At 44.1% G+C, this 23,827-nt stretch overlaps 1 protein-coding gene across 3 annotated transcripts in view; it reads left to right on the forward strand.

The window, feature by feature from the left end:
- SDK1 (sidekick cell adhesion molecule 1) overlaps window positions 1–23,340 on the forward strand; it is a 411,662-nt gene extending 388,322 nt beyond the window's left edge. For all 3 annotated transcript variants that reach the window (XM_030484559.1, XM_030484561.1, XM_030484560.1), the window contains 5 exons: window positions 5,451–5,615; window positions 8,195–8,332; window positions 10,285–10,402; window positions 10,613–10,742; window positions 17,244–23,340. In XM_030484559.1, the coding sequence (XP_030340419.1) occupies window positions 5,451–5,615; window positions 8,195–8,332; window positions 10,285–10,402; window positions 10,613–10,742; window positions 17,244–17,516 (824 nt within the window). In that variant the 3' untranslated portion in view covers window positions 17,517–23,340. The remainder of the gene's footprint in view (window positions 1–5,450; window positions 5,616–8,194; window positions 8,333–10,284; window positions 10,403–10,612; window positions 10,743–17,243) is intronic.
- The last annotated feature ends 487 nt before the right edge of the window (window positions 23,341–23,827 follow it).

Consider the following 23,827-nt stretch of genomic DNA (forward strand, 5'->3'; position numbering starts at 1 on the left):
GAAGGAGCAGGCAAACCAATATTTTTTCCAGAGTGATCTGTGCTAGAGAAAGACATTACGGAAACAGAAGAATTTTTCTTTTCCTTCAACTTCTCTGTCCCTGGAGAAATGGATTCCAGTTTAGCTCCTTGTGCATTACAAGAAATGCAATTAAGCAGCCTCTGTCACTGCCATCATAAGCACTCCCTAGACACCAACTAGGCTGGCTGAGAAATGGGTATTACATCGTGCCCTCAGTTTTTACCTACAGAGGAAAAGACAGAAATGGCACATCAATGTTAAGGTTCCCAGTGCTGCTGGAAGGAGTTGAGAAGCTGGTTTCACCCCTCTTTTCCCCAGCCCCATGCCGCGTCCAAGGCTCCTCTCTCTGTACTGTGCTTTAATGGTGGGCATGTGGCCTGTCAAGTACCAAGTGTCTCATGCAGACTTGCCTTCCCAATTATCCCCTATCTACAAAGGAGGTGTTTCTGCATAATGCCATAGGGATCCACACTGCCAGGTGTGCATGTAGATACTTAACTGCCAGAATGAGACCTTTGTGCATGTCTTGGTCTGCTGCAGTCATCCTCAGCTGCAGGGCAGCCAGGAAGGTGTTCAGTCAACCTGCTTCATGGCTTGTGTTGCCTTAGGAAAAGCCTCTGACCCAGGACAAGCTGATAGAGGTTTCCTCTTCTGCTTCCTCTCCCTGTCACGCATTTTGGGCTTGCTTTGTTTGCTTTTCCCAAGCAGGGGATAACATAAGCCCAGGAGGAGAGAATTGCATCTTAACATGTTTCCGATAACAATATTTCTAGCACCCTAGCTGACTGGCATGAACAGGCCAGTAAACCTCAGATCAGCCACAAATCATGAGCTTAGGACACAAGCAAGTCAGGACAGTGTTTTCTTCTGCTCTCCCAGATGATGAGTTCCATGAAGGCAGCAGGCATTTGGGGGAAGAAGAACCCATCTACTCAGAGAGGGGATTGTCCTTCCCGTAAATGCTGGTTTTCACTTTCCATACCCTGAGGGCAGATCTCACTTTAGTTTCCTTTCTGGTATCTTGAGTAATATTTTTCTGTTTTCTTCCTTTTCTATTTATTTTTAAACAAATGAGAGAGTGCAGTGTCACACATGGACACAAACCAGCAGAAGTCAGTAAATTCAAAGTGAAGGGTGCAGCTGCATTGCCGGCATCTGCCATGGGGCCTTTTTCACTTCCACTCGCAAACGACATGCCGAGGCTGACAGTTTGTCAGCCTTCACTTCCCATTCTTGTCCTTTCACTAGTTTGCATGATAATCCATCCCTTTGCTTCTGACAAATCCATCCACGTTTTAATTGGAGGCAGGAGGAACGCTACTCACATTTAGCCGGTCCTTAATTCTCAGCAGCTTCTCCCTTCATAAACCTCCTAATGTGTAATTAAGAGAAAGTTTTACAGCACAGCTCTCCTTTTACTCCAAGAGAGTAAGGCTGGTGTTTAAGACCCAAATAACTGACAGCTTTCCATCTCCCCAGCCACAGCACAGCAGTTGTTTGTTAGTGGCCTGAGTTAGCAGAGCTGGGAGCCTTCGTTACTGACTGACAGTTTTATTCAGTGTGGAGACCCTGATTAGTTGCCTGTGAAACCAGGTTGGCTGGTGGGTGCTGTGTGTGGCTGCAGCTGGAACAGGCTGCTTGAGAAGCTGTGACTGCCCCATCCCTGGCAGTGTTCAAGGCCAGGTTGGATGGGGCTTGGAGCAGCCTGGTCTAGTGGAAGGTGTCCTTGCCCATTGCAGGGTTTTGGAACTGAATGAGCTTTAGGTTCCCTTCCAACCCAAACTATTCAGTGATGATTCCTCGCTGACACAGGACAGCCAGCACCTGGCTGGAGGGTGGCTGAGGCAGGCTGGGTGTTGTGTTAGGTCAGAGAGGTTTCACCTTCCTCTCTCATTCAGATCATCTCCCTGTGCACATGCCTCCCAGTTTGGGTGGAGTCGTCGAGGCTGGGAGGTAAAGATCAAATCTCCCATCAGCAAGACATAAAGCTGGGACAGGGTCTGGTGAAGTGTTGATAAAAATAAGAAGCAAATAAAAAAATACTTTTTTGAGGAACCCTTCCTCTTCCATCACACATTTAGGCCTTTTTTAAGAGACCAAGTGCCCAGTGAAAGGCAATGTGAGATGAAGAAAGGGACAGATGTTATTGAAGAGAAAGTATTTGAGAGGTGCAAGTGATCCCCGCTGCCAGCTGTGCTGCCTCCCTGCCAACAAGGACTGGGGCTGGTGAGCCTTGCTCGTCTTCACCAGAGCCTGGTGTGGCAAACTTTACTTTTCTTGGCAGTTTCTATGAGTTAATACCCAGCTGATATCCCACCTGCAGCATGTGCATCTTTCCTCCCTAAACTGAGTGGAAAATACTGTGTACAGTGTAGTAATGATTTTCTACTGAACTTAAAGGCCAATCTTTGCTATCATAAGTGACCTTCTAATGATTTCTCTTTCAGCTGAACTTCTAACATTTAGAGCAAACCTGGTTTTGAGGCATAGGAGAAGAGATGCAGTGAATGAATTCACAAGTTGTATGTTTGATATTTAATCTCAAAGTTCACCACTGAAAATGCTTTTTTAGTTTGGATACATCCAATTGCAATCTCTGTCTACAAAGAGGGACATGAATATTCCAGATGGAGATAAGATAAATTTATTGAGGCTCTGGAATTAAAAATCTTGTTGGCCAGGTCTTGGGAAGCCACAGACTCTCCTGTGCATAGCATTGGCTGGGGTCAGCAGTGGAGAAGGCAAGGGTGTCCCTCTTCTCAGGCTGTCACCCTGCAGACTGCTGACCATTGTAGCTGTATCAGCACCTCTCTGGGATCCCAAGAATCACACACTGGGTCCCATGTTGGCCAAACCCTGTTTCCTACCCAGAAAAATAAGCTTGGGCAAAGATTCTTTCAATGGGTGAAGCAGATATGGGCCAGAGAAGATATGGCCACCAACTGGAGCATCTCTGAATCCCTGCAAGACAGGAATCCCCACTGAAGAAGCATTCACCAGCTGCCCCACACCATCGCCACTATAGCCAAGGGGACAGAGAGGTAGAAATGTAACGTTGACTTCTCAAGGGCAGTTTTCCTAACTTCCTGCAAGCTTTACAGAGTGGTTAAATGTCACTTCTTGGTCCATTGGATATTCTGCAGTGTGCACCCTGATAGGTTTGAGAAAATGAACGAGAAAGTGCGTGTGTGAACAGTTGTGTTTGTTGCAATGAGTGTTGAACATTCATTTTTATGGTTGCTTTTTCTTCCCCCATCTAAGTGGCTTTCAATGCAAACAAATTGCTTTTCAGACAATTCACAATGGGCTCAAATTCTCTTATTGCTGTTTACAAATGTGTTTATGAAAGCTCAGGCAATTCTAGCAATTATGGCAATATTTTACAGTCTGAGATGCATCTTCCTAGTGTTGGTGGTTGGTTGCAACAATCTAACTTTGAAAAAACATCCCTCACTCCACCCGCTTCAGAGAAACTAAATCCCAACCTCCCTTTTTATTACATTGTAAGATTACGTGGTAGAAATAATCTAGCCTTCTGTTGCCCTGTAAAAGGGAAGTCAATATTTTATCTCTTGTTTTATAGCCATTGTAATATCCAACTAATACATAACAATGGTACATTATGATAACTTCATTATACTCTGATCATGCTGGTGAATAATATATTGGTCTGAATTTTAAGCATGACAGAAAAATTACCTATTTTTATTGTTCTTTGATATTACTCAAATGTAGCTGGAACAATAACATTTCAGCCTGCTTTTTGCATCCGCTGAGACTGTCAATCCTCATGACCAGAAAAGATGTAGATTGGGGGCTGTTAGTCACTGCGTGTGTTGCTAGACGTGCAGCACGGTACAAATTACTGAGCCAATATTTACAGATGCCAAAGTTAAAACGTTCACATGGAAATGCACCTGCAGTGTTAATCAGTCCATCTTTGCTGCTATTCCCTGTTGCACAGAAGTAGGCGAAGGGCCGAATTTTACCCTGTTACACCAGCACAATTCTGGAATCGCTGTGGTGACTCCAATTAGTTTACACTCAGGTAAATGCAAAGCAAAGGAGAACAGATTCCTGCCTTACATTGCAGCAGTGGAACAAGTCATTGAGGGTAGTGCTGCTGGCTCCTGCTTTATTGTTACCTTGATAACACCTCAAGCTACAGAAGTCATGCTGATGCTCAAATCTCGCAGTGCAGAGGACTTTCTTTCAAAGCAGGCAGCTGGAGTCGTATCTATGCAGAGGTTATCATCATATTCCCATTGCTGTGGGACATGCAGAGAAAAATAGACATTGCTCAAACAGCTTTGATAACTGAAAGTAAAAGCCCAATGGGATACTTGTGAGGTCAGATCTATCAGAGCTACACTGGCTTAGGCTAGCTGAGAGTTTGGCCCCATGCACAGACAGTAAGTCCATTTTGTCAGAGAAAGTGCTGGGCACCAGTTGTTACTGAAGAGCAGTCCAGTTAGATTAATGTGTGATTCCTGCACTCAAAATCGTTTACTGACATTTTTAATTCTAATTGGTTTGCGGGTTTTTTTCTAATTGTTAAAAGCTTCCATCCTGTTGAAAGTTCTTTCCAGTATAGTCAAGCGAATATAAGATTACAGGTATGGATCAGGGACCAGACTGGTGCCTGGTCAGGGTGTGCATCAGGGTCAATGTCAGTATGGCTGTTGAGAACCGAGATTACCCCACTGAAACACTCTCATCAGAATGGCCTTGTGTTTGTAACAACTTCCAAAGGTTTGTAATACAAACAAAAACTCATTCCTGTTTAAGAATGCATGGCACAGAAGTGCAGCACAGAAGTCTCACCGTACAAGCTGTGCCATGCTGTGGGCCAGCACATGCAAAAGACATACCACTACTGCTACTGTGGAGCAAGCGGCGCTCCAATGGCACCAGTCCACCAGGCACCAGTTCGTGCAAGGCCACAGTACTTCCACCAAGACCCAAATCTTACATTTCTTTGAAAAGCCTGTGCACTTTGATAGTGAAGTCAGTTTTGCAACGCAAAAAGCAGGCAAAACCTGTGTGATCAGGACTCATTAATGGAGCAGGTTGCTTTGGGTTTACTTGCTCTGTCAAATACCAGGCGTGCTAATGTGGTGACCTTACCTGATGAGGAGGGACCCAGATGGCTGGCAGCTGCTGTAGCCTGCTTGGGTCACTGTGGGTGCTGCTGCACATTTTAGAGGAAACCTCTTCCATCTAGGCTATTATAAGACCCCATCATGAATAAATGCATTTACAGGTGGGGTCTTGCAGGGCATTCTGACATTTGTGTGTATCACTGAACTGCCTTCAGGTAGGCATGTCCACTGCCTGTGCTTGACAATTAATGACAATTCTCTTCAATGAGCAGAAGGAAGTGCCGAGTCGCACGGTTCATGCCATTTCTCTCCTTACTGCTTTCCTAGATGAAGGACTGTGGGATATGTTTGTGAAGGACATCCCTCGCAGCGCTACCTCCTACACCGTTGGCCTGGACAAACTCAAACAGGGTGTGACCTATGAATTTCGGGTGGTGGCTGTCAATGAATTTGGCTATGGAGAACCCAGTGTTCCCTCTGTGGCAGTATCAGGTAATCATGGATTATTTTTTTTTTAATATCTTTTCCAATGGAATTTCTTGGGTTGGGGAAAAGAGGGGGAAAAAACCGCAACCCAGATTCTCTAGTTGCAATGAATAACCAAGGGCAGCTTGTTTTCACTTGTTTTAGGATAAAACCAGAGTAATATAGTGGTGAATCAAGGCTTGTTCTTACAGCTCGCTTTACTCTCAAGAAGAAAAATGCATGTGTGCCATTTTTAAGTGTGATGAAGAACCTTCTCAGGAGTTTCATGAGTGTTTATATATGAGATCTCTTGCCCTAAGACTAATTTACACAGCCTACAATTTGTTTGGGTTTTCACCTTTCCTACTCTGTTGGTTTGTTTGCTCTGCTTCCTTCTTTATTTTTTTTTCCCCAAGGTTCTCTGATAAATATGTTCTGTGTTATTGTGTATTTAGCTCTCAAAAATATTAAGTTTAGTTTCACAAAATCATTCCTGATGTCCTCTGCCTGGCAGTTCCCATACGGTGTGATGCCTGCGCTCCTCCTTCATCAGAGCAGCTTGTTGGTGATGCTCTCACGCTCCTCCCACCCTCCTTGCTCTATTGTGTGTATTCCCAGTAAATAGGGCTATGGCCTAAACATGCTTCCAAAATCCCTTTGAGCAGCCCAATGCTCTGGTTTTCTGAAGTAACTTCAATACCTCAAAAAACAAATTCCACTCAGCTTGACATGTCTAGACAACCAGAGTTCAGTGGCCTGTCATGAAGGAGCAGAGCCTGCTGCTTTACTCAGGTCTCTTCTTACCCATGCAGAGACAGCTGTACTCCAGGTTGCTTTTGAGCAACAGGTTTCACCCTTGCTACGTCAGCAAAGACGGGAAAGAGGAATAAAAGAACCTGATAAAGCAGCTTTGTGATTCAAAATTCTGGAGAGTCCTGAGAACCTGGCAATGCTCCAGTATCTGGAGTGGCTTTTATCTCTTTGCTCCTGCAGCAAAAAGCATAAACACCATTCAACAGTTACCCAGCAGGCAAGAGTAGCAAAAGCTGCTATCACCATTACGGCTGTGTTTGTCCTTACACAATTAACCACTTAGCCCATGAGAGCTGTCTGTGGATTTCAGTGAGTGCTACCCTTGCTTTTCTCCTTCAGGACAAGGGCATAGACAGCCCACTTCAGATGGTGAGAGTCAATGTTTTTCCTGTCTGTGGTTTCACAGAGGCTATAACACAATGTAAAGGATTGGTAATCATGTCAGTCTTCCCTTTCCTGAAAGACATTATTCCTCTGAAGCTGGGCATGCATCTCCTTGTAATGCTTTTTATAAATAAACTACTTGTTTGTAAGTTTTCCACTTGAACAGAACTATTTAGTTCACCTCCTTTTGATGCTTCAGTGTTCATCTCAAATTGCTGCATGAAAGTAAGAGGTTTCCATTGAGATTCACAGTCATAAAAGTATAAAGCATTTTAGGCTGCCCACTTCAGCTAGCACAGGGAGGTATAAATTGTACTGAATCTGCTCAGCCCAGCATGCCTTGTGCAGTTTGCCTTTAGGACTTTATTGGCCTGGGCTGGCATCCTAGCAAAGAAGGCTTGTGGCTGCTTTTCACTGTTGCAGAATACGCAGTGATCTGGAACAAATTTGAGCTCATATCATCAGGCTTACCACAGACTTATGCTTAGATCCAGGACTCAGGACAGTTGAGGAAAGAGAGTGCCTTGGTTCAGTGATAGTGAGGCGTTGAAGTTGGTCTCCTGGCATTGCCCATTCCTACCAGGTGTTCTTCTATGTTATGGACTACAGGGAAATTATATACAACTGCTGGCTTATGCTCCAGCAGCAGCATTTTTTCCCAAAGCTGAGGGATGCTGACAAAGAGAATATCACTGCAAGAAATACCAATGCTTATTACTTTAAAGCAAGACTGGCAAGGTAACTCGAGAAAGGGGAAGCTGGTATCACTTTGTGTCTCCAATTGAGGTCAAATGAGGTGAAATGACTTGAGGTTGCACAAAATCCAGGCAATTGGTACCCATGTACTGCACACTAGGCTTGGCTAAGCTGATGGGGAAAAGATATAGAGGAGCAGTGAATGTTGGAAGTTGGAGTTAATGGAGGCAGTGAAAGACACTGAACCAAGCATACTTTGTTCCCTGGCACTAGCTGTATTTTTCGGAGCCACTGAGCAGCATTTTGGCAAGTTAAGCCTCTTAAAAAGTGGAATAATTCAGGGTCGTCATAGATATATTAGTGGTTCCTTCAACCCAGGGAGTACTAAGTGTACCACAGTAGTCAGGAAATGTAGGTGTGCAGAGCACTAGGAAGAAACCTCCCTTTCCTCACTTGGTGATAACTTCTTAGCTAAGGCTCTGGGTGCGTGAAAGATGCTTGCAGAGATGTTGGAGCTGTGATATATTCCTGTTCTCTTTGCCATCAGTGTCAGCAAGCCCCTTGAAAGTCTGGCTGCAGAGCAGATTGCATTTACCTCCTTTGAACACCTCTCTCCTGAAAACTATTCCAGATGCATTGTTCACTGTGGGGAAGAAGAGAAAATTTTGAAGGAGCATAAAGAAAAAATTGTTATCTGGTTTTTGTTCTTTCAGCACAAACAGAAGCCCCTTTCTATGAGGAGTGGTGGTTTCTGCTGGTGATGGCACTCTCAAGTCTGATCCTCATCCTCCTGGTGGTGTTTGCATTGGTCCTGCATGGCCAGAGCAAGAAGTACAAGAACTGCAGCACAGGTAAGACATTGGCTGCATGCTATGCACAAGCTCTCAACAGCTGTGGGAATTAGAAATGTCTTCCTTTTGAAACCCTGATTTCATCAGTGTGAACTCTGTTTATAGGTGTTTTGTTTGGCAGAAAACTCAGATGTTTTGCTGTCTGGTTTGGGAAGAATGGCTTTTGCCCATAGCCATACTGGGCAAAGAGTGCCTGATCTTATCAGGTTCTGGATGATAACCAACCATGGGCTTGGACAGGACAGTATCTGGAAGTCCCAGGGACTGTAACAAAAGCCAAGGAGCCTGAGTGAAATGCTTGGCAGAAGACCACAAGAGGAATAAGCTGAGACTTCATTTAGCTTTGTCATAATTCCCTGATAGATGGGGAGAAAGATTCTGCTTTTCCATGGCTGTACCCAGTATAGATATTCTAGGTCTGTATGTGTGAGGACTGTATCTCAACTCCTTTGTATTAAAGTGTCCTGCATCTCACATTCATTCTCTAAGCCAAGCTGCAGTTGCTGGCCCAAACAGGTAGGAGGTGTCTTGCTTTGTTAGACTTTAATGCATAATGAGTATCAAGCTTTGAATTTTCCTTTAGTTACAATTTTTACCAGGTTCCTTTCTAAAGGGAAATGGGAGCTATCTGCTCTATGACTAGGAATGTTAAAATAGTTCCCTTTCATAATGCCTAGTTCTTGAGCTCTGAATATTGTTTTTACCTTTTCTTCTCCTTACATGATAAAGTCCTGGAAGAGTTGTTCAAATGTGTATTTCTCTGATAGCCTCCTCCACCTTCAGCAAGAAATTGTGTTAATGCCAGGAGGTGCCAGAAAAGGCATGTAAATGAGTAGAATCAGGTGGAGGGGTCTTTGCACTACTTGTTCATAGGGATTAATGTAATGAAGGAATCTTCCAGGCAGTATTTAGTAATTCAGTCCCAAAGTGAAGATCTTTTCTTTCTTTATAATTCACTTCTAACAAGTGTTAGAAAATCAGATTTCAGTCCCATGAGATATAAGATGTATGAATACCGTGGCATTTTACCAAGTTAATACTATTACATATTTGTATGCATAGCTCATAGGAAATCTCTCATCTTCTTAGTTTTGCTCTGTGTTTGGGGAACAGACATGAAAAGACAGGTCTGACCTGTACTGTCAGATACCAGTGTTCACACTGAGTCTTAATGTAGCACTGAAATTGAAGCCAAGGATAAAGTACCTGTCTGCTGCAAAGCAGCAATATGCAACCTGTCCTTCTCCCCAGGGCACAAGCTGAGCTCACACCTTTGGGATTACAAAGAATGAACACGGGAGAGAATAAGCTTGTGCTATATTTGATCACAAGAAATAATATACTTTTCTGTATTTTCCCTCTTCTTCCAGTCCCCTGTCTTTTTCCCTGCATTACATTGTCCAGTGATTTCTCACATCTACATCTTATCCTCATTACAGTTCTGACATCTTTTCCCTATTTGCTATCTACCTACCCTTGCTTTTGCTTTTTTTGCTGCCTTCTTTTCTCCTCCTTTTCCTCTTTTTCTGTCTTTCCTAATTTTACTTTCTCTTGCTTTGCTTCAGTCACGATGAACGGGATTCACAGCATCTGATTTAAGACATCTTCAGCGACCACCTGAATTAGTCACCTCGTTTCTATTTATAGTCAAAAGACAAGAATAAGCACTTTTGGAGCACAGTTCATCTATACTATTTTAGATACTTCCAAATGAAATGCATACATCCACAACTCCTTCTTTTCCCTCTTTTGGCTCCTTCTGCCCATTCACATTCGTAATAAGCTCCTCTCCTTCACTCTGATTGCTCTCATTTGCCAGTAATAAATGTAGAGAGATTTTTAAATCATTAATGGTGTCATACAGCACACAGAAGGAAAAGTTAGTTCCTGCAGTTGTAGTTGGGGGGAAAAGTGCCTTTGTTTCAGCTGAATCTTTCATTGCCTGGCTTCAGGTAAAACCATCTCCAATGTGGAAGAGTCGGTCACCCTGGATAATGGAGGCTTCACTTCTCTGGAGCTCAACAGCAGACACCTGATCAAGAGCACCTTCTCAAAGAAGAATGGAACCAGGTAAGAACCTGGGAACACCATGCTCTTGGAAATGGCTTTTTATCTAGCTTCAAGCAGTTGCGAAATAGGCAAAGGGGAGAGGATGTTGTCTGTAGGATCTAGGGAGGACTTTAATGCCCACGTCTGGGATTCTGGTTTCTAAGCATGATTTAATTGTGTCATTTCAGAGAAATGACAACATCCCATACACTCATCCTTTACATTTCCTAGGTCTCCTCCTCGCCCAAGCCCAGGGGGGCTGCACTACTCTGATGAGGATATCTGCAACAAGTACAATGGAGCTGTGCTGACCGAAGGCTTGGGCCTCAACGAGAAGCCCTTAGAGGTGTCGGAGTCAGAGGTAAGAGTTTCCCTTTGCCTTGCCACATGTTGCCCAGTCACTGCTGACATTCATTTCCCTACTGAATCCTGGCAAGTCTTTGAAGTCCCAGTCCAATACCTGCATTATACTGGGTTGTCACTGTTTATCTGTCTTGGGGACTTTAAAATGTCCAATTCACTGGGCCGTTCACATCATATCTCAAACTGTCAAGGGAAAGAATGGCAAGTAGGACCCAGCCAGGGGAGATTCCAGACCTGGCCTTAGTGGATATTTGTGTTTTTCCAGTGTTACACAGAAAGACAAGTGCAGTCAGTCAGCCACTGTGTGCTGACCTCTTTGGAAGGGGCTGCACATCCCCTTCTGCCTGTGCTGCAAATCTGGAGCACTTTTAGGAAAATCTGCATATGCTGCAAAATAACCAGCTGGCTGGAGCTACCATCTGGATGATGGGACACGCTTTGGATTGTTGCATTGATGGAAGTATGTGGTTTGAAGTTCTCACAGTGCCTTTTTTAGACAGCTACAGCAAACACCAAGGTTTGGAAGAGCTATCTTGAGTGGTGGTAACTGCTGCCTCTGTTACAGGGGGAGTAAGTGGGGAATGAGTAACCTGCCAGGGAGCACATGGCCATAGCTGTGAGCACCCAGCTTTCAGGTTTCTGAACATCCCAGCCTGCAGCCTTAGTTTAACTCAAGCGGAGCCTTCTGTTCGGGTTGCTTTTAGTCTCTGTTATCCAAGGAAGGTGGGTGTATGCTGGCATTATCCATCTGGCAGTGCTCCATCTTGTGTCTTAAGAAGAAACTTCCTTTAAGAAGAAAGAAAGTGCTTGTGGTCTGTAGTCCGACAGGGGCCAAGGGTGGATAGACAGACTTCAAGGGATATCCAGAAAGGTAATTCTGTCTCTAAAACGGTGTTGTCAGCTGAGATCCTGACAAATCTGAACTGACAGCGCAAGAAGCGAGCAGTGGGCCAAACCACTCCAAACCTGACCCTTCTAGCAAGAATAAATCAAGAGCAGCAAATAGTGAAAGATGATGACAGTTTTCATCTGTAGCTTTTCTGCACCTGCAGCTACAGCTGCTTTTCCTGGCTACCTAGCTCTCACCTCCTGCTAATTACCACGGACAGCCTGCTGCTTTGTGCTGCCCTGTGGCCGACCTGTCATGCAGGCAGCTTTCCTTGGTGCAGCTCAAGCTGCTGTCTACGCGATGTTACCCTCCAGATTAAACCCATAGTGCTTTGGTCGTGTCACTGTAACAACTCAGCACTAAACCTGTCATTAAAAGAGTTTGCTGAGCATGATCATGAATTTAGCACTGGCACCTTTTGACATTAATTTCAATGCCCCATGTGGTATTTCCTGGTAATGTGCAGAAGTCTACTTGCAGGGTGTCATTACTGCCTTCTGTATGCACTGTTTGTGCAGCAGAGAAGAAAGTGATTTTGGGTTTGTTTTTTTTTTTCTCAGGCTATTATTAGTATTATTTATTTACCGTGTATTGCAGTCGAGCCTGAAGGTCTCAATTGAGATTCTAATGTTTCTGTGAATCTGTGTGTGTATGTGAGTATCTGAACAAAATATGCCTCCTGTTTTTCCTTGAGGCTTAGATATGCAGCCTTTCTGTATAATGTCTTTGATGCTTGTTGGGGTTTTTTTGTGGTGGGGTGTGCTTTTAGTCATGAAATGTTAATACACTCCCAGTAGAGGTAGCAATAGGAGACGCTGCCTTCTGATCAGCCTGAAAATGCTGTTTATGTTGGCTGGTACAGACAGGAAGGGAGGGTGGGTTGGGGCAGAGGTGGGTATAGATGTTTGGCCACTCTCTTTTCAAGTATTCGTGTACCTATTAGCTCTTCCTGTTTGTCTTTTCTAATTTTTTGTGTGTGTGTTTCTGTTCTCAAAGGAGATCTTAACAGACAAGTTCTGTTTTCTGAGAATTTCAGAATTTCCATCTCTCTTAGCAGGCAGAAGCGTTTCCCATTATATGAAGAGTTAAAGATATCTTTATATAAGACCTCTACACAGGTTTGGTCATCTGCAGCAGAAGGGGGTCCTTATGCTGTTTCCTTCTAATACATCTGTGCATGGATATCAGGTTCCATTTAACATAATGCACATAACGCCAGGCAGAGCAAAAATCTGTGCTTCTGCTTTCAACCCCCATGTCATCTTGTTGCTGCTTAGTCTTACCCCTGTTGCCTGAGGTGTCAAGATTTTATATGGAAAAGAAGGAAGCTCTCTGGCTTCAAGTCTCATGGGGTTTACTGAACATGAAGAAGTCTGTGAAAAACTCTCAGGCTGAGTGACTGCACTTACAATTCATCTGCCTGGGAGCGTTCCTCCGAGCTCCCTCCTGATGAGGAGAGCAAGAGAGAAACAAAGAAAATCAAGAAGACCAAGCAGTACTCAATATCCATAAATCAAGAGGTTAACTTACTCCATGTCACGAAAGCCAAGCACTGGTGCTGTTAATGAGGTTAAAGTAGTTTAATTGGCAGGTATGGAGCAAGAGAGTGCTAAGAGTGTAATTTCTAAATTATTAATAATAATAGGCTTTTAGATGATGAGTCAAGTGGCTGAGGTTCTGGACAGATAATCTGAAGAAATCGGATGTTCACCATGTACAGAAATGTGATGCTATATCTGCAATGTCATCCAGCCATTGAAGAGCAGTTTTACAGGAGGGAAGGGTGTTTGTGTGTTTTCACATGGCCTTGTGGTCTCCCAAAACCTGTTTTCAGGAGATAGTATTCTCCCAGATAACACGTTATCAGTCAGTGCTAAATGCTGGCGATGCTCTGGTCTTTCCAGCTGCTCTCTGCAGTCTGAGTTTTGCTTTCTCAGCTCAGTAGGAAGATACTATAAATTTCCACTTAACACTTAATAGGAAATATGATTTAACTTGTTTCCAAGAAAGTTCTCATGATTTTGACAAGTTGGGCAGCGTGTGGAAACCAGCTGCAGGCGACACGTTAAATAAGCAAGGGTTCCTGTGTCCAGAGAAATCTTTTTGCATACTAGGCTACCTTGTTTCTTTTACAGCATATTCATTTCATTCAACCACGAGAAACTGCTGCCTTCTACATTTTTAGAAGTAATCTCATAAGGTTGTTCCTTATGCAGTCACTTAAAAAAAAATAGAAGGTAATTGGAACTATTTGCACATTTCCCATTCACTAAGCTGGCCAACTCTGGTTGCTGCCTTGCCTCTGAACAGCACTTGGGCACTTTGTGCTATCAATAAAACACTTAAATAGGCTCTCATTTTCTGTATTTGTTATTTCATAGGCATCTATACACCTTTGGTTGACAGTTGGTAATGTCACCACACACCCAATCCCGCTCCAGCCTATGGAGGTTTCCAAGGTAACAAAGCCACAGTCAGGGAAGGGAGAAAACTGAAAACAAAGCAAAAAACCCTGCAGCATTTCTATTTACTCAATAGTTTAAAAAACACTAAAAAGTAATCCTCTAGTATAAGCTGTCTGTATTGTCATGCAAAACAGGTTTATCTTGCTACTGTTTGATTTTCATCAGGGCAGAGAGGGATGTGGGATGGAAATTTGGAGATTTCCTTGCTCGTAAGGGTGGTTCAGAGGAGACCTTCGAAGATACTTTTTGGAATAGTCAGTTCCTGCCTGTCCTGCAGGAAACACAAAGAAGACACACTGTATTGACACTAACAAGTAGGTTATTCTTTCCAGCATCATTGCTAATGAGGGTGAAGTACAGCTATATATGTTTCATGAAAGTTGCTTCTGAAAGGCACTGGCCTTATTTACACCAAATCAGTGTTCTCTTTCACTTGATACCATGGACAGATTACCAGCAGGGGGTATTGTTTTAAATTCCCTCTTCCTGTTCCTAGCAAGTCCAAGTTTCAAATGCCAGCAGCCCATCTAAAAGTGTTGCCAGTATTTCTCCTCTTCATTATGTTGACTTCTGACAATCTTGAAAGAACTTGGCTTAGGTACAGAAATTATATTAGTCTTGTGGTGAGTGTTTTTCTGCTAGTGATGGACAGAAATCAAGGGCCTGCATCAGTATTATTATACCTAGCAAGTCCTGTGTCAGTCTTCTGGATGCAGCTTCTCAGTTTTCTTCTTAGAGCTTTTAGTTGTCTTGTTTCTATATGTCTGGGGGGACATCAGGAAGACCATTAAGGAGCAACTAGAAGTTTGTGGTGGGTTTTTTTTTCTTTTCATTATGCTTGTGGTGCCTCAGTTCAGCTGTGATCCATCTTTACAGCAGGGGCTTGTCTCTCTGGGGAGTGTCTGAGCCAGTAATAGTAATGGTGGACTGGGGAAGGGGTGATCCGTAAGCTGCTCAGGATGCAGAGACTTTTCTTCTGGATGTCTACATCACCCCTCATCTTCCCAGGCACTTTTAACCTTAATATTAGACGACGGAGCTGCAGCAGAATGTTTGGAGATGTAGGCTGGTACAAAGTGTAACAACTTGTTTCTTGATAAGAATGGAGGAAACCGGGGTTTGGGGATCTTTGATCTGCAGGTAAAGTTGATTGTGTCTGCAACTGAGGACCAGCCTGCCTGAGCTATCACTGCTTGCTGCCATGCCCTGCCATGCTGCCACATCTGTAGTCAGCACTGTTGTTGGAGCCCCTGACAAAAATAGACTGGGCAGTGCTGGCAGGATGTTCCCTGCACTGATGCCAAGACTCTGGAGCTGTTCCCTGCACCCACTGGCTGTGAAGTGGTCCAAATCTGGGGATATTCCAGACATGCCGCAGGAACCACCTATTCAGGAAGGTCAGTGGAGAGAGTTGGGTGCTGGCTTCCCAAGGCTGACAGCTGGTGCAAAGGAGTGTTTTTCTGGGAGATGGACTTGTCAAGTTCCTTCAGGAATAAGTATTAAATACTGGTAGGGTTTTGTTGTAATAGTAATTACATGTCAAGGCACCTGAGGCTTTGTAGTCTTCAAATAATCAAACAGTACATCATTCCGAAAGAGCCAAAGCATGGGTAAAAGTGGAAGGGCAATTTTGCAAAGCTGTAAAGAGCTGCTTTACTCAGACTTTCGGAAAACTGGGAAAAATTTCTCAGCTCTGTCCATCACCCTCTGTGCTGCAAAATGGGCACAAAATAGTATTGAAGCAGCTATCTAAGCAAAGAAGTGGGATGATGGATGCGGTGCCCTTTCCAAATGATGGTTTGCGAGGCATTTGAGGATTGTTCTTCAGAGACCATTAAAAAGGAGCTTTAGAGAAGGAGAGACTAGTTGTGTGGCAGGCAGGATCAAGAAGGATGTGTGTTTGCTGTGAGGTGTCATAGATCAGAACCATACCAACCTTTTGAAACTGATTGCAGCAACTAACTGTTACGAGCTGCACTTACCTGCCTCTCTCTTGCAAGTCTTAGGCAGCTGCTACTTTGATATTTAATTGCCTTTAGAATTGGCTATGTGTATTATTGAGGGGGGAATGAAAGCCTTTGCATGCTCAAACCAGCGATTCTGAGAGAAGGCATGAGATACAGAAATGACTGGGTAAATGCTTGTGTGCTGTATGGGATGGGGCTGTTACTGGTGGGAGCAGTAGTGGGAACAGAAGGAAAATGTGCACTTAGATACTGTGGCTTTGCTGTGATCTGTGCATTCGGAGATGTACGAGCCCTCTGTGATTCCTCCAGCTGTATCACAGCAGCAGTACTTCAGAGGAGGGACAGACGCATAAAGCTTAGCTGGTTACATTTCACTAGAGCTCTCACTCAATATTGATATAAGCTTTAAAGCTATGCAACTTTATGCATCAGTGTTTCAGGGGTAGATCCACTCTGAACGCAGGGCTGTTCCCGAGCCTTCCCAGGAAAGCCACCCCTCCTTGTCTGGCTGTTGTCTTCCAGATTTTGCATTCTCTTTCTTCTGTTGCTGCTGGTTGTGCATCTTGTACCACCAATAACCAGTCTAAACATACAGATAGATGTTTGCCTGAATAAAACCCTGTGATTTTGCCTAATTCCCTTTCAGTGATAGAAGTTATTTTCAATACTTAACGGGGCTTGCAAGCCCAATCCAGAGCACTATGCAGGTAGGCTGGTTTGACCACCACAGACAGCAGCACGTCTGGCTAACTTCAGCGTGTTTGTAGGGATGTCCTTGCATCAGGAGAGATACTCTCAATTGTAATTGCAGTCTTGTTGATTATGTGATTGAAAGCTGTTGGTTTCTCTATGGCGTCTCTACACTTCCCTGCATCTTCTGTCAAAATAGCTCATGCTGCAGCCTTCTGCAGTGAATTAGGAGGGATTTCTCTGCATCTCTTATCACCAGTGTTTGTCAGGGGACTCTCCCTCTAGCAGCAAAGCCTGGCTAAACCAGAGCACAGTGCTTTTCTACAGGCCAGCATGTATTATACTTGGACTATAAACCCTCCTACCCTAAAATCACAGCTTTTGTCAGCTAGTGATATTAAACTTGTCTCTAATTTCTTCTAAAGTGGAACAGGCTAAATCCTAGATGCTAATGGCTGATTTATGGGTTTTTTTCCCTGATGCTCCAGGCCACTGACTCAGATTATGAAGATGAGTTGCCAAAGCACTCCTTTGTGAACCATTATATGAGTGACCCCACGTACTACAACTCATGGAAGCGGCAGCAGAAAGGTGTGAAGCACCCAGCATCCTACAGATACGAGGAGTGCGCCGCCAGCGAGACAGAACCCTATTTCCAGACTGTCATCACAACACAGAGCTCAGGAGGGGTGTACACCCCAACGGGACAGCCCGCGCCCGGCTCCCGGACTCCAGTGACAGGGTTCTCCTCCTTTGTTTGAGACGGGAATGGAGGATGGAGCCGAACCGCCGGCGGCACTCGGGGGGACCCAGCCCAGTAACTGTGTGTGCGGTGAACTGTGGGTAACTTCTCTATCAGGGTAGAAATGGATGGGAACATGGATGAGGCTGGGGTTTGGGTATTTTTCCTGAAGACAATCAACTCTAAAAACATGGAGCTGAACGAGCTGAACCTTTGTTTAAAAGAGGAAAAAAAAGGAATTCTGAAAAGTGATGATTTTAACCACTTGTGAATAGTAGGGGTTTTTTAACTGCTTTTTGTAACACTGCTTCAGGAAGCAGCTCCCACACCCTTCTCTTCCCTCTTTCTTTCTCTCCCTTCCTTCTGTCCTGCCATTCCCAGACAAGGAGGTGAATTCCCTAGATGCAATGAGTGACTTTGTGATGTGATTTGAAAAGAAAACATAAAACCTCCCAGGCTCCTTTTCCTTTTCTTTTTCTCTACTTTTTAAATTTCTTTTTAATTTTTCTTTGTCATCAAAGCCAAGTAGAAAACCATAGATAAGGGACAAATTCTTACATGAAAAGCAGACACCTCCTCTCTCCTCATCGCTGCTCCCCGCATTAGGAGCACTGGCTGATCAACTTAGGCTCAGATGCGTCACTGTGTGCTCTAGGCTCACTGCCAGTGTATTTATACTGAATTACTGACCTGCTTTTCTTTCTTGTTCAAATGGGACCTGCTGCATTCTTTAAATATCCACCTCCGGGGCCTTTGGAAGAGGAGATGGCTCAAAAGAGCACTGTAGGCAGTGGCAGGTGAAGGAAGTGGGAAGAATTCAGATGCAAGGTCACTTTATTTTTGGTGTGGCTCTGATCCTCCCTCCTGGACTGCATGTGCCATTGGAATTGGTCACTTTTAAGAAGTCAGTGGACACAACCCAGGAAGCCAGAGGAATCTCTCAATTAAGATTGCACTGACAAGCTAGAGAGTCTACTCACTGATGAGGTTTCTGATCATCAAAGTTATCCTGCCCTATCAATAGAAGTTGAACATCCTTTCTTGCCCAGACTCTGCAATGCTGCTTACTGGTGTGTAAACCAGTACACAGTAGCTGGGTTTGTTTGATTTATTTTAGTGTGCAAAGATACATCACACAGACTGGGTGAGTTTTGGTGTCCACAGGTGCCTTTTATTGATTCTTCAGCTTTGTATCTGGGAGAAGTGTCTCCAAATACAGCTACCCAGGTTCTGCAAGCGTTAGGGTCATGAATTACCTTGTACACGTCTACAGTCTGCTTTGTGCCCTTGAAGCTATAGCCTTTGGAAAGAAGAGAGGATTTTTAGTTTGTTTTCCATCCTTTTGTGTAAGTCACTTTTTGTTTTCTTCTTTTCTATCCTTTTCCTGAGTCTGTCAGGTTTTCAGCAAGTTGTTTACTTGCAAGCAAGTTGTCAGGAGTTCAAAGAATCCAAGTCCAGCCCTTGGACCTAGCGAGAGCCCTAGATCACCAGCCTTTTAACCACAAGAGTTTGAAAGGTGAATTTGGAAGTAGGCAAGTCCTTACTACTCCAGCATCTGGCATTTCCTCCCAGATAGATGTGGGTCAGCCAGGACAATTGGTATCCTGCTGCTTCCTGACATCCCATCAGGGCACGTGTGGGCACTGCTGCTATTGCAAATTGTCCCTGGCCTCTCTGGAGGAATGTGGGACAGCTGTGGCACTGGGTGCTGGTGTCTTCAAGGCAGGTTGTTGAAACCAACCTGGTGTTGATTATTACAGTGCTGCCTGTTCCTGCCCTCAGGGACTGGTTAGAAGTAGCCTGGTGGCATCTCACCTGAACACTTGAGGTCCAAGGGCAAGCTCAGCCTTGCTGTCACCTTTCAGTGCCTCTTGGACAGGGCAGACAATCTCAGAACTGCTTTTCCTCTTTGGCGCTGCCTCTGAGCACTGCTGCTCTTGGTGCATACAGATTCTGTATAGCTTTGGCACTGGATTGCTGTTCCTCTCCAAAGGCTCCAGAAAGAAAAAGTTCAAAACCAAAAACTCCAGTGGGTGTGTTTAAGGGCTTTTGAGTTTGGGATAATGATCCCCACGCAGCTTCTTAGATGGCAAGGGATATACAAAGACATGGGCTTGAGCCAAAACCCTGTGAGCCATCCCCCTCTCTGCACCTGGGTAGGATGTGTGTGGGATGGAGAAGGGGCTCTAAAGAGGATGACTTTGAGCTTACTGTGAAGAGGAATGCAAAGCAAACAAACCCCCCACTGCCTTCTGTGCACTTTGACTGTTCTCTTAAGCCATATGGACTTTGCTTTAATTATTGAGCTGCCGAAATTTGTTTGCAGTCTGAGTTTTTTGTTTCTTAGAGAAAATCATCTACACGACTGATTTGTTTTCTTTCTCTTTTGTTATTTTCTGCATCAGATTATGTATTTCAAACACCTTGTTTTATATACATGTGACATAGCAATGTAATTGCTGTTGGAATTTAAGTGGTGCTTATCCAACGGGTATGAGAGGTAGTGCTACAGCTGGAGCTCTTCAAGGGCCACTAAGGGCTTAGGCATATAGATTAGTAGGAAGTAGATGGAACACTGAAAAGTTTGTTCCAAAGAAAAGCATTGTGTGAGTAGCTCTGTATCTCCTGAATATTGCCAGACCTGTATCAGTGTAAGGTGCAGTTACTCCCTGGGGCTGATCTGATACCTCATTGAGCAAAAAAGCAAGGAAGCAATGGGGAATAAAGGAAATGGACTTTGTGGCCACTGCTCTACTGAATGATAGCGTGGGGAGCAGCACGATTTATACAAAGCAAGGAGAAGAATACTATTCCTTTTTTTCTTAGAACCATCTGCCGCTCAAAAGCCTGAGCTTGCTGAGTTGGCTGTATGGTCCTTTTCTTCTGGCTGCTGCCAAAATAATAGGTTAGGTGTGATTCCTTTAGGACCTGTTGATCCTAACAAAAGTATTTCTGTTCCAATGCAGTCCACAGTGGGTTTATGTTACTTAAGCAATTGCAGAGCATGGAAGTGCATTGCCCTGCTCATCCCTAAGATGAGCATAGGATGTGTGTTCTGCTGCCCAGGATCCTGTATAGCTACATGCATGATGCCTGTACCTTCTTGTTAATGTGCTGTACTTAGGAATTATGATTAATGGGTAGATTTTATTTACCTCAGATATCAGGTAAATTGTTCTATCTGGAAGGAAGCACTCCATCAGTTAGCAAGAAAGCTCTATTTCATAGCTGTAATCTTTGGGAGTCACAGCCTTGAAATATGCCTTTTAAATATTAGTTGTCGTGTTACAATAACTTCACCCATCAGATCCACTTCTGTTCCTGTCTTCTTGTTTAGAACAGTCTTGAAAAATGAAGGCTTATATTTAAAACACCTTCTTAGGTTATTTTGTTGGTATTCATTTGCTTATTTACTTTGCCATGATTCTTGGTGTCTCTTGGCGGTGGGTTTAATAGGAGCTCATTTTTCATGCAACAGCCATGGAAATATCCAATTTCCTGCAGGAAAAATGTGCCCAAGTGTCCACCCCCTTCCCAGGGCTGAGATGGCACCAGCCACCACCATCAGTGATGGTCCCATCACTCCCAACAGCACCAAACCTCAGGTTGTACCTATCATAACTCGTGCAAAAGAGCATGTAAGTGAAGGAGCTGTACTGTTCCAACCCACTCTAAGTGGAGCATTTTTATCCCTCAAAAGTCAGTATGACACATACTCCTCGCTATAGCCCACACCTTTGGGTGGAATATTTTCCATTCCCATCTGTAATCCTCCAATTTTGGTTCACAACCGGTGCTGCTCGGGTGCAAGTGGCAGCGGTGAGCAGGGACAGGAGAGGGCACTGTTTTACTTTCATCATTGAAAGTCTCTTTTTCCCCACCCCGGGAATCACCTCTGTGAAACCCCTTCGTGGGGAAGGCATGGAGAAGGGAGAGCCCAGAGCAAAGGGTTTCATCAGTGTTTGCTAAAGGAATCATATCACTACCAGTGATCCCACTTTTGGAAGCAGTTGGCATTACTGAAGAGAAGGGAAAAAACCATACAGAAAAAGAAACTAATCCATTACCCAGAAGGATTTTTTTTCCCCTCTTCATTTTGAGCATTAAAGCCAGTGATGCTTTCAGATGGGCCAAGATCTCATTTTTCGTGTTTATACCCAGGTCTCTGCCAGAAGCTGCTGCAGCAATTGTTTAGAATAAATGTCCAAGTCTGTCTTGACCCAGGGATACATTTATTATCCTTGTCATTTCTTCCCTCAAGAAATCCATTGGGTCATCCAAAGATTGTCCAGTCTGCTCTCCAAAAAAGGAGGAGAGATGGCTGTTTACAGAGCACTGGTGTCTTCTCCCACTTGCTGTTTTCAGATCAAGCAGGGCAACTTGTTTCTGAAAAATCCTTTTAGAAAAGGAATTTAATGGGATATGTCAAAAACTAAAACCCCAAAACATCCCACAAGAAAGATAACCCTTAGCAGGGCCACTGGAAATCTTGAAGTCCTAGAAACCTGTGACATTTAAGACTGAATATGATCCCTAGACCTCCTATGTTTAGTGATCTCCTTTGTCAATAGCAGCCGGAAGGGCACGTGCAATGTGGGGTTTTATTTGGAGCGGAAAAGCCAACACAGAGCAGTTGCTGGATCAGCAGGTTGTACTGCAAACAGCTTCATTCAACCTAGAGTTCCTGTTAGTTCAACTGCATTTCTTAGGTTGTTTTTATAGGGTTTTGCTGGCACGTTTGGAGTCCATACGTCATCATGACAATACTACAGGTCACATGGGGAGAGGTATGTTGCTGCGGTGTTTACACAAAGCCACATGCATGACCATGTGGTTGTACAGTAACCATTAAAACCTCCTTATGGAAAACCACCCTCGAATTAGGAGCACGTTCACCCCAAGACTGAACATGTTGGGCTGGGCATTGGCATTAAATGGCTCCACCTGACAATCCTTTCAGTTCTTTGTACTTCTGTATCCCTTTTCTTCTCCCTGATATCTCCACCCCTAGCCCTCTCAGATAAAGTTGGCTTTGTACTTTGTGAAGGTGTAAAGTTTGCTGCTCCTGGTAGAAGAGAGCCACAACTGATAAGCACACACATAACGCATTGGACAGGTGAGATCTGTTTGAACAAGGAGTGAGATACCACTGGGACTTGAGATTTAGGCTCTGACTCAGAATTCTATCTTCTCAAAGCTGCCACTTCCCCATTTTAAATGGCCTTGGAGTCTCATGACTTGGCAGAAAATTCATTGTTTTGATGCTGTTTGATCACTGTGCACTTTCTTGGGGCTTGAATCGCTGGACATAGAGACTGGAATGGGGTTACAGAGCTTTATATCGGAGTGTTTTCCCATTTACGTCCTATTCTGTAGATCTGGGAATGACACCTTTCTGCTACCATGTGGTGGCATTCTGCAGGAGGGGCAGCCAGGAAGTGCCACCAGTGCTTCCCCTTTGATGTCGTTGTGCTCCTGGGAAGTGCTGGGACCTGTCACAGTGTGGTGGGAGCTCTTGGGTAGCAGAAAGGGGCAAGGACACCGTGTTGTGGTGAGTTTGTAGCTGGTCACTTTGCCACTCTTGGGATGGAGTCCGTCCTCTGATTTGGTATCTGCTGTCAGTTTAGGGGTAGGACCACCTTACACAGCTGTGTTTGAGTTACCCTTCAGTGTACTACAGTTATCGGATCGTTGCTTTTAATTCAGTGTCTCCTTGGGGATTTGCCCTGGATTTTTGTTCCACACCTCTTGTTAGCCTCACCTTCACCACTCCACAATTTTATATGAGAAAGTTACTTCTTCTTTTGCAAACTTGCTTCTAATTAAAAGAACCCTTTTGGAAACATGTGTGTCCTTGGTACATTTATTTTGGGGGAAAATATTTCCCAGCCTCTTCTGGTATTTTTGTCTTGAAGAAGCTTCTGGGTGCCTTGCCAGCATGCTGATGAGTTAACAGCTCAGGACAGTGAAAACGTAACATGCACTGAAATTCCTCACTGTTAGTTCTGGACTGTAAAATCTTACAACCCCTGCTGCTTTGCAGCTAAACCGACTCTAATAGTTTCCACCCTAAATTTGATCAGCCTTAAATATTTTGTTATTTTGCAGTGAGAAGCTGCTCTAGATCCTGAATACAGGAGAGTCAAAACCCATTCAGAAGTGCAAACCCATGGGACCACCATTCTGTACACCTTCATCCCCTCACAAATAATATTTGTCCTCCCCTGCAGAGTTGTAGCAGCCATTGATCAATTCCCGTAAAGGTGCTGATGTTGGGGAGACAGGACCAGATCCCAACTGGTAGAAATCAGGGCAGCTCTGTTATTCCGG

This window comes from Strigops habroptila, chromosome 4 (genome assembly GCF_004027225.2).
Source record: "Strigops habroptila isolate Jane chromosome 4, bStrHab1.2.pri, whole genome shotgun sequence".
NCBI classification, from domain to species: domain Eukaryota; kingdom Metazoa; phylum Chordata; class Aves; order Psittaciformes; family Psittacidae; genus Strigops; species Strigops habroptila.